Below are 13,848 nucleotides of genomic sequence, written 5' to 3' on the forward strand. Positions count from 1 at the left end.
CAAAAGACAAATCATTACACAAGACATTAACGAGCAAAGAGAAAGAACTCAAACAATTTTATTTTTCCATAAAAAGATGTTCTTTATCAAAACTGCATGCACATTCCTTCATTCCCGGAACAGATCAGGAGGAATTGAGGCTGCAGAAAAATAAAAATAATCACAAAAACTAAATCAGTAGTCCGATTCAAAAAGTTTCAGAGTGGGGTTTGTTGAGGATCCTTCAATCGACAGGAGCAGCCAGCACAGTGTCCAGAGCACTCTGAGCATCGTTGATCTGCTGCTGCAGTCTCTGCTTCATGGCTTCGTTCTGAGCTTTCTTCAGCATGTCCTGCATGTCGCTGATGGCCGCCCGGTAACCCGGGGCGTTGTGAAACACCCGGATGGCCTTGTCACCGCTGCACACCAAGAAGCGTCCATTAACGTCAAATCTAAGGTCGTTGATCGGCCCGCTGTGGACGCCGTGGATTTCCTCCTCCAACTTGCCGCTGGCAGCGTTGTACATGGCCAAGTTAGAGCCGTCACTGATGGCCACCACTCGGCCGTCTGGAGACAAGGCCGCCAGGCTCCCTTCAGATGATACACACGGGACCGTCTTCAGGAGGTAGGGATCCTGCTGCTTCTTGTACTCCACATTCGTGTTCCACAGCTTCCATGTGCCGTCTTTAGAGACAGTCACCATTCTGATTAAAAAGAAACGATAAAAAGAAAGCAAAAATTACATGGGTGTTAAACAGCATTTTACAAAGAATAGATGGTTGGTAGCTTAGAATGATGAAAAGACCATGATATTATTTCAGAGACAATTTTGACTGTTACTGATGATTTGCAGTCACCCCTCAGTCTAGAGTGACTGATGAAACTAGACTGCGTCATTGTTTCTAAAAGTCTTAGTTTCGGTCCGTCCATAAACACACAGCCCTGGAGTTTTCAAACTAAAATGGGGACGGTGTCATTTCAAAAGTTCTCTTTATTTCAGGGGCTTGATAACTCTGGAGTAACATGGCGGGCAGGCATGAACATTGCAACAGTGATGTGTCTTCAAGCATAACATAGTGGTGTGGCTGTAGACTTGGTTTCATTAAGCCCTTCGGAAGCCTTTGTTACCTGTGAGAGTCATTGGAAAAGGCAAATGCGTGAACTCCAGCAGAGTGACCCTTCAGGTCGAAAGCTCGCGCCACCTCTTTGAACTCTCCTCCTTTCCCGAAGCAAACCTCCCACACCTTCACGTCAGGGGTGAAGCCACATGATGCTACAAACCTGAGCACAGAGATGAATGGCACAAACAATTACATCTCCACCAAAGTCACATACAGGGTTTTAAAAATGTATACAAAGTGACAGAGTCGTTCAGGGGGCTCATGAAAAATTTCAATTACATGTGCTTTTATTCAATGATGAAACACACAAAACAACCTAACAAGGTGGGAGAATAAGTGTCATATTTGATTGCTCCCTAATGGATCTTTGAGTGGAAGGTTTGAGGTGATGCAAGAGGTGGGACTAAGGACTTACCTGCCACATGGGGAGACGGCAGCATAGGAATTGTTAATCTGGTTAGTGTTGATAGAGGCCAGTACTTCTCCTTTCAGGTCCCAGATGTGGATGCTGGTGTCAACGGAGGCGGTCATAATGAATTTGCCTGCAAAGAGTAATGTTTACAAAGAGTGTCCAGACTAAAAACAAAACAGAAATGCCCATGGTATCTTTGTTCATTACTGGCTGAAAACACAAATGATATGTAAAGAAGAAAAAATACAAACTCATTCGTTCTGTACCTGTCTCTGCGATGCCAATGTTGAGGATGGGGGCCTTGTGTTTCTGTGGGAAGTCCTCAGGCGCAGCTTTGAAGGTTAAAGTGCCGTCATCCTTTTTGATCATTTTGAAGATTCGAATGGCATCTCCATTGGCCAACCAGGTGATGAACGCTCTACAGTGTCGGAGGAAGGGTTGTTAATCATGTAACTTTACCTCCAGATGAACCAATAGCAGAATTATACTCTGGTAATCTACATCAATGGGTAAATTCAGATAGTGAGACCTGGAGTCCGGGCTGAAGCGGACCAGTGTGGCATCATCCAGGTCCACATTGGCCCTCAGACACTTGTGTTCCCGGTCCAGGAAGTCTTTGGTGCTCCAAATGCGCACAGTGCGGTCATCAGCGCAGGACGCCAGGTATTTGCCATTACTGCTGAAATCAAGGCACGTCACATTGCCACTGTGGGCCTGGAAAGAAAGGGCAAAACACACATATGCTCAAAAGATAAGATATAAAGATGCAAATCTTTCTAAATGGATCACTGATACACTCAGTTGCCAGTTAAGTGAGTCCATCTCGATAAAACTGACGAAGCACTGTGCAGAGGCCTATTTTGATTAAAGTGTTTTAGAATTACATTTCTAATATTTATCTAAAAACATTTATATCAATGACTAAACAGAATAGAAAACAGGACCCTTTTGGATCTCTGACGTTACGTGTCGTAATTGTCCTCAGAGGCTCTTACACAAGTTAGAGTGTGTGTGTGTGTGTGTGTCAGAGTCAGTGAGAGATGCGGTTTACCTTCAGTGAGGAAGCCAACAGCGGATGGCTGAAAGTGTGTTGTGTGGCTTTATCCTTACGACTGCGCTGCTTCTCCTGCTTCTGTTTCTTGGGTGCAGTGCCCTTCACAACACTGGCCTCAGCTGAAAGACAAACAAGGTACTGATGAACACTGACACAGTGCCACTCATGATACCACATCATGACCACGGAAACTGATTGAAATCTAAGGGATTCTGTTACTTAAAAAAAAAATTTGAACTTTGAAATTTTACTCCTAATCCATTAGTATGTGTAGAGCCTTGTGTTTCTTGCACCGTTTAAATATCAACTTAGAAAACAGGAAGAAATACTGTTATTGTAGCATGTGGAAAACTTTGGACACCCTCCTAATCAACTGCAAGAGATCTCACAGCTCTGAAACACTTCAGGCTCTCTTCCAAAGGTGCAAAGTACTGATTTAGGGTTACACAATTCTGCTTTCTACATTTTTCTTTTAATAAAATATAATACAACTATTAAGTATAACATTTTAATCATGAAAATCAACCCATTAATCTATTTGCGTCTGCAATCAATACCAAACACGAACCGCTGAAGAAATGTGCACTGATAAAAATAGTTGGCTCAGGTTTCTTTGCTCCTTGTCTTGTTCTGTAGACTGATTTTGTATTAAGTTCATTTTCAATGCTTGATACCAATTAACAGATAAAGGTTTCTCCATATTAACAATGAATGGCCATAAAGCTGTCATCCCATTGGTCAGTCGGTGCAACATGTGTTTATTGGACGACACTTGACAGTCTCCAAAGTTGGTGGGTCGTGTGTGTGGCTGTGTTAATGAATCACAGACATCACAGACACACTCCCACCACTGACTGTCTGTCCACGGTGCTTGTGAGTGGCTGCAGCCGCGGACACATGCCGGAGTCTCGGGCAGTGACGGGGAGCGGGTCGGTGACTCACCGCTCCGGGGACTAGCTCGAGTTACGTTAGCCCGTCCGATCGCGGCTCTTACCGGCAAACTCCGCCTGCTCCGCTTCCTCTCGTATCTCCTCCTTCCGCCTGCCCACCGCCAGCGCCACCAGCCCCACCAGAGCTCCCAGTAACAGGGTCAGGGCGACCAGAGCAGCCACCTCCATGTCCAGAGCTTTCTGCCACGTAGCCCTCACCGCTAGCAGCTAAGGTAGCTTCAGAACTGCTACCACCACTGGGCGCCTGTAAGACACTGCGCATGCGTACCAAGCTACTTTTTCGTATTTCCTCCTGTAGTTAAAAGAGAGAAGACCGCCCCCTACAGGACTGGAGTGGCGCTGCAGCACCTGGACAATAGTTTGTGGTTCTTGGATGCTGATTAAATATTCATTTTGAGCTTTTGTCATGGGAACAAGCGTGTAACTCCAAACCTGTATACGTGTAGCTCTTGAGCAGTTGAAGAATAAATCATAAATATCAGTCCCCTAAAAGTGCCGGATTGTTTTTCATCAAGATTCATTTATTATCCTGAGAAAACAATGAAAATGTTTTTTAAAAATCACCCCTTTCATTAAAAGAGGTTCAGAAAAAGAATTGTGGATTCACACCAAAATGAATTGAATTCTTCCCTGACCCACATCTTTCCACCATGATCCGAGGTAATCTGTCCTGTAGTTTCTACGTAATCCTGATAGCAATCAAATAAACAAAGAGATGACACATCCCCTTGGAAGAGGTAAAGTATCATGTTTGATGAGAACATGCTGGTGGTTAAATTATTACTTATGTCATTTTCACAATTTAAAAAAGGTATATGTTTGACAGAATTGTAGAGTAGTAATGTTTTCAGATAGACCGTAATTAACATAAATCACCCTGTTTTAAAAATATGAATATGGTTAAAACAGCTACACAAGCATCAGACCAGGGTGTGAACCCTTTTCATTGATCACATGGAGCTCATGGGAGGAAAACAAGAGTAGGACCTTGAAAAGTTGAATGTGTTCTTGTTGGAACATTCATGTCCAAAATTCAGTTTTTATTCTTTCAAAATAAATCCATCAAAAACTGCATAAGAAACTGTCCGCTTTTCACAAGGAGTTGAATCTCATTAGAGAAAATAAATAACTGATTCAAAAACTGACATCAGTCAACCATTTTTAACAAAATTTTTCACATCATTGTGCAAATAAGTCATTAAATACGACCAAGATCACTGCATCATCAGTGAGAATTACCAGCAGGTAAGGGTTTCCAATTCAAAAGATTGGATTATGCATCAAGGTGGTGTAATTTATTGGAACAGTGATATTTCAGAAGTGGGGAGAAAGTGTTGTTTCACAGACGTTTGAAAGGAAGAAAACTTCACCATATTTATTAAGGTACATCTGTATTAACAGTAGTTAGGTTGTTGTTTTTTAGGGATCTAACAAGACTTCAGAGTCTGGGAGGTAAAGAGAGGTAGTCTGGCACAAACAAACATGTCTCAGGATGTAAAGATGAGATACAGATCACAGGTTGTTTTCACAGGCATGAAGTTGAAGAATTGGCTTTGGTTCGACAGCACAAATTAAAAGTAGTCATCCTAATCATATACTGACTCAGTAATTACATTTGTGTTGGCAATCGCTACCAAAACAAGGCTGCCCACATGAGGACTCTGGGAATGCTTGTAATGACAAAGTATGAAACAAGAACACAAGGGCCTCCACTAACTACATTAAGACATTGAATAAGTTGCCCTTAAGTGCTGAAACTCATCACTCAGGTACAGGGTCAGAGATCCAATTAAAAAAATAATTTATAATGCACACGACTCAACTTGTTTTACACTGCAGCGTGTGTACCTTATCTGAATCAACTGTGCATTTCACCCGACTCATTCAGAGAATGTACTCAAATATTCAGAGACATACAAACCAGCGAGCGCTTCACGTAAAAAAATAAATGTTTGAGCCGAGGCTCCATTTCATTGTCTGACTCCACTTTCTCCTTAAGACGAACCAATTTGGAGTGTCCACATACTGTTAAAGGAAAAAAAACTTTGGATATGCTTTTTGTTCAGAATCAAACTATTCAATTGTCTGTTCTTTCTCTTCAAGTAATGTACATTGTTCTGGGTTCTATCTCTTCACTGCTACGTTCCCTCACTGGGTCATGTAGTCATTCAGGCAGCATGAACTGCTGGTGTGCTCTTTCTAACTCCTCTGCAAAACATTGTTTAGGGCCAGCACAATTCCACTGGAGGAGGTGTAGGAGGCAGAGTGGATGGTGGCAGCCTGGTTGGGGGTTGTTGAGCTTAGAACAGAGCAATGTTAGCCGGGTTAGCCATAATAGCAGCAGCAGCAGAAGTCCCCTGAAAGCGGTGATCGACACAAGTACCAGGCTACTTTTTCCTGTTGTGTTGTCTCCGCGCCTGCAGCCTCTGCCGTGCGCCAGATGACTTTGTTCCAGCTCCAATAGAGAAGGAGGGAGCTGCTGGAGACCCTGATTTTAAAAAAGAAAAAACACAGGGGGCATGTCATTTATAAGGAATATTAAACTGTATTTTTTATTCCTTCTACCGTTAACCACGAATATTCATTGCTAGTTAACTATGTTAACTATGTTAACTAGCACCTGGATTTTCTAAGTGATTGCATCTAAAAGCGTCATTCTTTTCATTGGTTATATTTTGGGGTGTTCTCTCAAAATGCACAAAGTTCATAAGTTTTGTGTAGCATCTCCACTGTGAGACTCCTGAAACAAAGGTAGTGATCAAACTGGATGGTAAACAGCAAGTGATACCAGGGTCCCGTCAGTTTCCGGATCGACAAGGCACCTGGGGATCAGAGTTTTCACAACAGAGGTGACGTCACCGCATTAAAGACGTACCAAATGGAACAGTGTTGAAGCCTTGGACAGGAGTTCCAGGACTTCCAAAGGGAATTGGACCTGCAGCAGCACTCTGGCCAAAGGATGGGGTAGATGTCCCTGCAGAGAAAGCAGCAAAAACATTGATTAAACTCTAACATCCGAGGCTGAAAAGAAATTTCTGCTTGGATAAAAAACAAATGACGGTCAGCTATGAAACACAAAAAAAACAACAGTCTTATCAAGGGGATATTTATGAAATGAATCTCACTGTAGAACCCACTTCAAAAAGCAAAACATTAATCCTTACCAAAAGCTGATTTGTCAGCAGCAGCAGCAGCCCCAAAGTTGAAGCTTCCCATTTGCGGTGCAGGATTATTGGCCACTGGTGTTCTGAACTGAGGGCATGGCATAGCAGCACCAAAGTTAAATCCACTGGGTGCTGGCTGAGATGGACCAGAGGGAGCTGGCTGAGGAGCAGCACTACCAAATGGGAATCCAGCTGAGGTGGAGCTCTGAGTCTGGGTTGCTGCACCGAAGCTCGGAGCAGCAGGGGGTGCAGCTGTGGGAGCAGTGGATCCACCAAAACCAAAACCAGTGGAACCAGCTCCAAATGCGGGTTGAGCTGGGGTACCAAATGTAGTTCCTGTGGGGGCAGCAGCAGACCCAAAATTGAAAGAAGCTTGGGCGGGGTTAGGGGCAGGTGTGGATGATGCTGCGTTGATTCCAAAGTTGAATGGTTTTGGTTGTGCTGCTGAGGAGCCAAAATTTGACTGCGCCGCTGGCGGTCCAAAAGACGACTTCCCAAAGGGGAAATTGGACTGGTTGGGGGCAGTAGCAGTGGTTGGTGCAGCATTGGCCATGGCAAAGCCTCCAAATGAAGCGGTGGTTGAGTTTTGGCTGGGTGCTGGCTGACCAAAGTTAAATGCCTTCTGGTTGGCAGCTTGAGGGTCCGGCTGCGTGGCACCAAATGCGAAGCCGCCATTGCTGGAGGTTGTGGTAGCAGCAGCAGCTGGGGCAGGTGCAGCTGCAGCAGTGGTGGTAGTAGTTCCAAACGCAAATGTGCTCCCTGTATTAGGGGCCTGCATTGAGGCTGAGCTGGAACTTGTTGTAGGTGGTGCGGCCCAGCTACCAAAGAGGGACGTCACACTTTGTTGGGTTGCAGGTTGTGTGGTGGTGGTGATGGCGCTGGTGGACACTGTTCCCGTGAGGGGGTTGGTCAAGCCAGGAAAAACAGATGGGGCAGCTGTGGTGCTACTTGTTGACGCACCAAACATTGAGGATGTAGTAGTTGCAGAAACGGCAGAGACTGGGTTGGGGGTTGTGAGGGTGGCTGGTTGTCCAAAGCCAGTGCCTGCAGTGGCACCTCCGAAGATGGGTTTGAAACTTTGGACTTGAGGTTTGCTCTCTGGAGCTGATGTAGCTGAGGCGGATGTGGTGGTGGTGACAGCAAAAATGGGCTTGAATCCTGAAGCCAGCAGAGGGTTTGTGTTACTCACTGACTCGGAGCTGCTGGCTGGGGCGTTGGCAGCGGTGATCGGGTTAGAGAACGTAGGAACAGAGAGGGTGCTGCTCTGGCTGGCAAGTCCAAAAAGTGTTGGTCCTATTACAGGTGGGGTGCTGCTGGAAGACTTCATGACCTGACTCAGGACCTGAGTGAAGGCAGAGGGCTGCTCCACACCAGCAGTGGAGGACTGAGACGGGTATGCAGGGGGAGGCCTTTGGGAATCCACTGCAGTTGTTACCTTCAGGTTGAAGCCACTGGGTTGCACTGGTGTGGTCGACACAGACACTACAGACAATGTTTACAATTAGGGAGGGAAAAACAGATGGAGTTGATCAAACATGACAATAATCAATCGGTCATGAAATATGGGAGATGCTTTGGATATCAGATATTTAGAAAGTAAACCCTAACTAGAAAATACTAACAAAAAAAAGAATAAGTAGAATTAATAATATATTATATAAACAATTGACCATTTTTAATCAATATATTTAAGGATTTTTTAAACCAACTTAAGCATGATATTAGAACAAGACTTGGGTTTATTTACTTTTGAACTATCAGCACATAGAAGATGCTAATTACAAAAAATTGTTACATTTTGATTGATTAAAAATAGTGAACTGCGAAAAAGAAATGTTCTACATACGCTAGATTACAAATGGGGACAAGGAATTGACTTCTCATTGAAGACAACATTATACAGGTTGTGTATTTTGTTAAGATTACTTAAGTGACCGTACCTATGGTTGTGCTGGCAGCAGGTGTGGAGCTAGCAGGAGTGCCGGCCTTCATCTTAAGAGCCTCCAGCAGTGGGTTGGAGGCTGCAGGTGCCGGACTGACAATACTGCTTGGACTGGGATCCAGGTTGATGACTGGTATGGCAGCGCTGGAGACTGTAGGCAGAGGAGTTGCGAGAAGGCTGCTCAGGGTGGTGGTGGCGGTAGAACTGGTAGAGGAGGCGGTGGTCTGGCTGGAAGTGGTGGTTGGGGGAGCGACCAACTTCTCTGGTTCTGGAGCTGAATAAGGACAAATCCACAGAACTGACTCAGGGCTCATCTAATCAACAGCCATGTGAGACTGGTCAGGTTTAAAAATGCCAGACGCAGCAGCACGATAGTATTTAAAAGTTCAGTTAATGAATCTGTCACTCCTCCAGCATTTGTATCTTATGCATGAATGTTTAATTTCTGTGGTTGAGTCTACTCACCAGGTGTTTCCAGGACCTTCTGGATCTTGCTGATGGCAGCCTTTTTCTCTTCATCCAAGTCTTTCACAGTGATGCTGTAGCCAAGCTCTGGGGGCGGGGGCTGCCATTTAATGAGCACAGAGAGGGAAATAGAGATATTCAGATCAATCTAGCACATCACATAAGCATTGGTTTAAGAAGCTTGTAGATTGTATATATCGCTTCTTACCAGTGAGATATGATCGTCACGGTGGCTGGACACCAACTGGATCTTCCTTTTTCTCTTCCCACCACTACCAGTAGAGTCTAATGAGGTAGTGACGGGGACCTTTGGGACTGCGGTCAGTTTGGCTGCAACATCATCATAAAATGATACATTTAAATCATTGAACTTTAATTTCAATAGATAACAAATGTCTATGTCTGTGCAATGCGTTCATGACTTACAAGTATCATTTGCCTTGTTGGATGCTGTCTGCTCTGACCTCACAGAGGATGCTGCGCTGGGGGACTGTCGGTCATCCTCTCTGATAATGAAAAGACAAGTTTAAGGAAATGTTATACAATGTTAAATGTGGATGACTGGACCCAGCAGGAAATCAGCAGACACATACCTGGCTCTTTTGGCGACTCCCTCTGGAGTCTGACAGCGAGAAGATCCAGGGCTGGAGAGAGGGGAGCTGGGTGTTGACCGTTTCTTCCTCTGTTCATGTAAACAAGGAGATAAAGCCTTAACAACTTCACTTAATCTGTGCAGGGCCACATGCTATATAATGCAGCAGGTAAGACGTACCTGGCTAAGGCCTAGTGATGAACTGTAGGAGCTGTTTATGGGGTTTCTCCTGCTGCCTGGGGTTCCTCTCGGGGCATGAGCCCCACTGCCAGAGCTGATGGAGGAGGTGCGAGACCTCTTCATGATGGACTCCTCTGCCAGAGAGGACATCCCTCTTTTCAGGTTTCCTGGCCTGGAGAGGTGAAGGGGAAGCATATCAGCCAACATTTAGACAGCCACACTTTACTTTGTGGAGTGCTACTGCCTTAAAAAGTCAGTGAAATCAAAAACAATATTTGAACTTTTAACTCACTTAGGGACCAACTGTGACTGTGTCCCATTGGGCAGAAGAGGCTCAAAAGCAGAGTGTGCACTTCCTTCACTGTCATTACGTCTGGGGAAATAAATATGGAAAACAAATGAATGAGTGAGTGATTTTGGCTTTTGTATACTTTATGTAAACTGTTACTTGAGTCAGAGGTAACAACAAAGATCAAAGTAAATCTTCTTAAACAAACAATACACGCTGAGACAGACGGCCTGTATTAGCTTGGTACCTTCTTTTGCTTTTCTGTTCAATCGTGAAGCTCTTGTCCTCATCCTCCACTTCTCTCTTGCGACTTTCCTTCAACACCTTGAGGACACTTTCTCTGGAGCAAGGGTCTGCAGCGGCCCTGGGAAGCCTGGCACAACTTAGATGGTCCAAACTAAAAAGAAAAACAGGACATGGTTGTCAATGTTAACTTTCAAACAGCGTCACTGCTGAAGACTGAAGAATAAATCCATCCTTTAGTCAATAAATATCAAAACCTCGATTGCTCTGTCTGGCTAACAAACACTTCAAAACACAAAGAGTCAATTTAAATAATATAAAGTAGCGCAAGGCAGCAAATCCTCACAACAATAAACCGGATAAAAATTCAGCAAGGCATGATGGATCATCTGATTTGAGAAAACTTCCTTCACCTGAAAATGGTTCAGAGTAAGCTAATATATACATCGCTTTATTCCCAGATAATGGACAAAACAATAAAAACACCGGCATGATGCCAAACTATGGGTTGCATCAACGTAGAGACCTGGGGATGCTGTGGTTGGGCCTGGCAATCTTCACAGTGACGGGACTGAGGGCGGCCGGCGAGTTACGAGGGCTCAGGATGTTTTTCTTCCTGAAGCCATCCCACCCGACAGGAGGTAAGATGCCCACCGACGAGGCGCCCGGCTGCTGCAGTGGGTAGTGACGCTGGGGGGTAATGGTGAACCTGCCCACTTGACCAGGTGGCTCCCTGCGGAGAGGAAAAAACAGTATGATGAAAGAGTTGATACACAAGAAGTATATGTTCTTCAACAACACATACCTAGATCATACAGAGGCCAAGTACTGACCTTAGACGTCCATACATTACTCAATGATTCCACCACTAGACCCACACACCCGTCAGGCAAATACTTTTGAGGTGTGTGTATGGTGGGATGTAGAACCATATCACAGAGTAACATGCAGAGGGCTGAGGTCAATGATGGAGCTACATCATGCTTTACCTTTAGGCCATATATTCTTACAAGTCTGCTGAAATAATGAGGTGTGCAAGTGTGTGTGTCCATTGACTTCTTCTCCACTAAAAGGAACCTCAGAGGACCATTGTACCACTTAGTGCCTCTACATATACTACAGCAAGTTAAGGTGAGAGGTTTACAACTCACACATGTGCTACACTTGACTTCTTGTGCTGCCTATTATGGATCATCACATCAACCAGGTATTAACCGGTGTTTACCCGTTAGTGAATAAAACCCGCCAAGAAGCTTTGTGGTTTGAATGGCACAGACAGTTTACTGCCTCCTCATGGCTCAACACTTGCTAACGAGATGTGAACACACACATACCCAGCGAACGACAGCCTCCTGTTGGGGGTGTAGACAGCATGGTTGGGTCTGGAGAGCTTCTCCCGCAGCAGCTCTCGGGGGTTCCTCCCAGCCCTCGGCCTCCCGGGCTCAGCCATGGGACTTTCGGGTTTTCCAATGTAGCTGCCCATGAGGAAATCCCGGGGACTGAACAGAAACGAGTCACTTGCCAAAGATTCCCCTCGGTAAACCCCTCTCTCGCCGGGCCTTTGTCTGATATGTCCCACTGGTTCCCGGTGCTGGGCTTTGTCCCCGCTGCTCCTCGTCTTCCCCCGCGGGGCCACCGACACGCCGGTCACCCCCCAACCCAGCAACCAGCGCCGGAGCACAGCTGGGGCTTTCAGTCCAGCCCGCGGCTTCAGGCCTAGCCGGGCGGGAAGCGGTCCTCCGCTGCGGCAGAACCACACAAGACAACAAACTGCGATAATTAGAGACGCGTAAAGAAAAGTAAGGAAATAATAAAGAGCGAGACCTACTACGCCTAAAACAGAGAGAAGCACTAAACGTTTCTCTCTAGGTGACATGGCGGCAACGCGCCGCCGGAGGACTCTCATATCCCGTCATGCTGCGCTTCTGACACGGCTTCTTCTTCTCTCGGTGTTTGGGCTTTGCTGCATGAGCGCCACTTGCCGGACTGGAGTCGGTATTACACATTGACCAATATTACAAAGAGGAGAAACCCATCTAAAACCCTTTCACATCAAATTTAAAGGTTCAGTGTTTACGATTTAGGTGAAAGGGATCTACTGGTAGAAATGTTATATAAAATAATACTAGTGATGTTTTCACTAGTGGGTTTTATCTAAATTGTGGTTTTCTTTACCCTAGACTGGACAAACTAAACACCTTTTGAGTTTTTATGACAACTAAAAGCTACCACAGGTTCTCTTTGTAAGGGGAGGGGGAGGTAAGGGGCAGGTGAGGTCAACTGCAAAATGCAATTTCACTTTTAGATGTCACTTAATTCTACACACTGAACCTTGAGAGAACCAAATATTGCAGATGAGTGGTGGGAGAGGAGTACCCAGACTCTTCAATGAAGTAACATTACTTATGCAGCAGTTTAAAAATACTTTACAGTAGGTTATTTGTAGGCCGCTGAGGGAATGCCTTCAACTTAAAACCCAAATTACCCATAATTACCCCTTAATAACCCGTCAACTCTGACATTCTCACTCAGCCTCAATCATTGTATTGGTGTTTTTGCTATTGCTAGGCTTTGTTGAAGAAAAAATTGGTGTCGTTGCTGATATGGACCCTGATTCTGTGTGGTCAAAGTGTTGTATTCAAAATACCCAAAAGCTAAATTAACTTAAACTTAAATAGAAAGTAAAAGTGTCAATTTTGTTGAAATATGCAAACAAAATTTACAACTGCAGATTAATTATACTTCATACACAGTCCAAACATGCAGCATTTCAGTGCTGTCGCTGCTCAAGTTTCAACAACTTTATAATCGGCGGAAATGGTTCAGTGCAGTGAGTTACAATAGGTTACTGTTGCGGTCATCGGAGAGTGCGATCAATGACCAAGCGCACGTCTCCGCATTGCATGCGTTTTGCGCACTGCGAGAAGGATAAAGGCTTCACTCCCTGCGTCTGTCATGCACCGCTAGACCACACTCACTAATCATGCATTACGGTCCACCCCATCAAGTTAGACCCCATGGTGAAAACTTTATCTAAATCGAATTTAGTTTTAAAACAAGGCATACCTCCTTTTGGCAGTAGGTGGTGCTATCGCTATCACTTTACTAAACTAACATCTGTTCAGGTCAAAAGCACTCTTTTCTCTCTTCAGATGGTATAAATCTTTCACCTATGCATCTAAGACATTAAAAGATTCTAACATCACTGACACTGTGACATTAAAGCAAACTGACAACAAATAATTATTTGCTTAATGAATCACTTGAAGTGTTCTTTCATATGTACAGCTCATTTGAGCTGTATATTGTAAAGCAGCCAAGAGCAGTTCATCAAAGTTTAAAACATGTCACTTCCTGTAGCCAGCAGGTGGCGCGGTAATGATGAGTCAATATTGATATGGATCTGATCAGGACAGGACGGTGAATGTGTGAATGAGGTTTGAGGCTGAAAGAACAA

General features: G+C 44.7%; 2 protein-coding genes across 2 annotated transcripts; both read right to left on the minus strand.

Annotated features, from left to right (window-relative positions):
* Positions 1-26: 26 nt before the first annotated feature.
* On the minus strand, positions 27-3,752 carry tbl2 (transducin beta like 2). Its single transcript, XM_061085634.1, has 7 exons — positions 3,561-3,752; positions 2,564-2,685; positions 2,042-2,226; positions 1,779-1,930; positions 1,516-1,642; positions 1,108-1,260; positions 27-683 (listed from the first exon to the last, which is right to left on the minus strand). The coding sequence occupies exons 1-7, from the start codon at positions 3,682-3,684 to the stop codon at positions 224-226; spliced, it is 1,323 nt and encodes a 440-aa protein (XP_060941617.1). The 5' UTR covers positions 3,685-3,752; the 3' UTR covers positions 27-223.
* Positions 3,753-4,517: 765 nt separating this feature from the next.
* On the minus strand, positions 4,518-12,297 carry pom121 (POM121 transmembrane nucleoporin). Its single transcript, XM_061086150.1, has 13 exons — positions 11,726-12,297; positions 10,918-11,124; positions 10,396-10,545; positions 10,152-10,232; positions 9,860-10,031; positions 9,681-9,769; positions 9,514-9,593; positions 9,296-9,417; positions 9,088-9,187; positions 8,621-8,896; positions 6,681-8,162; positions 6,392-6,490; positions 4,518-6,004 (listed from the first exon to the last, which is right to left on the minus strand). Exons 1-13 carry the CDS (start codon positions 12,295-12,297, stop codon positions 5,904-5,906), a joined length of 3,531 nt encoding a protein of 1,176 aa, XP_060942133.1. The 3' UTR covers positions 4,518-5,903.
* Between the last annotated feature and the right edge of the window lie 1,551 nt (positions 12,298-13,848).

Source organism: Limanda limanda, chromosome 14 (genome assembly GCF_963576545.1).
Source record: "Limanda limanda chromosome 14, fLimLim1.1, whole genome shotgun sequence".
Classification (NCBI taxonomy): Eukaryota; Metazoa; Chordata; class Actinopteri; order Pleuronectiformes; family Pleuronectidae; genus Limanda; species Limanda limanda.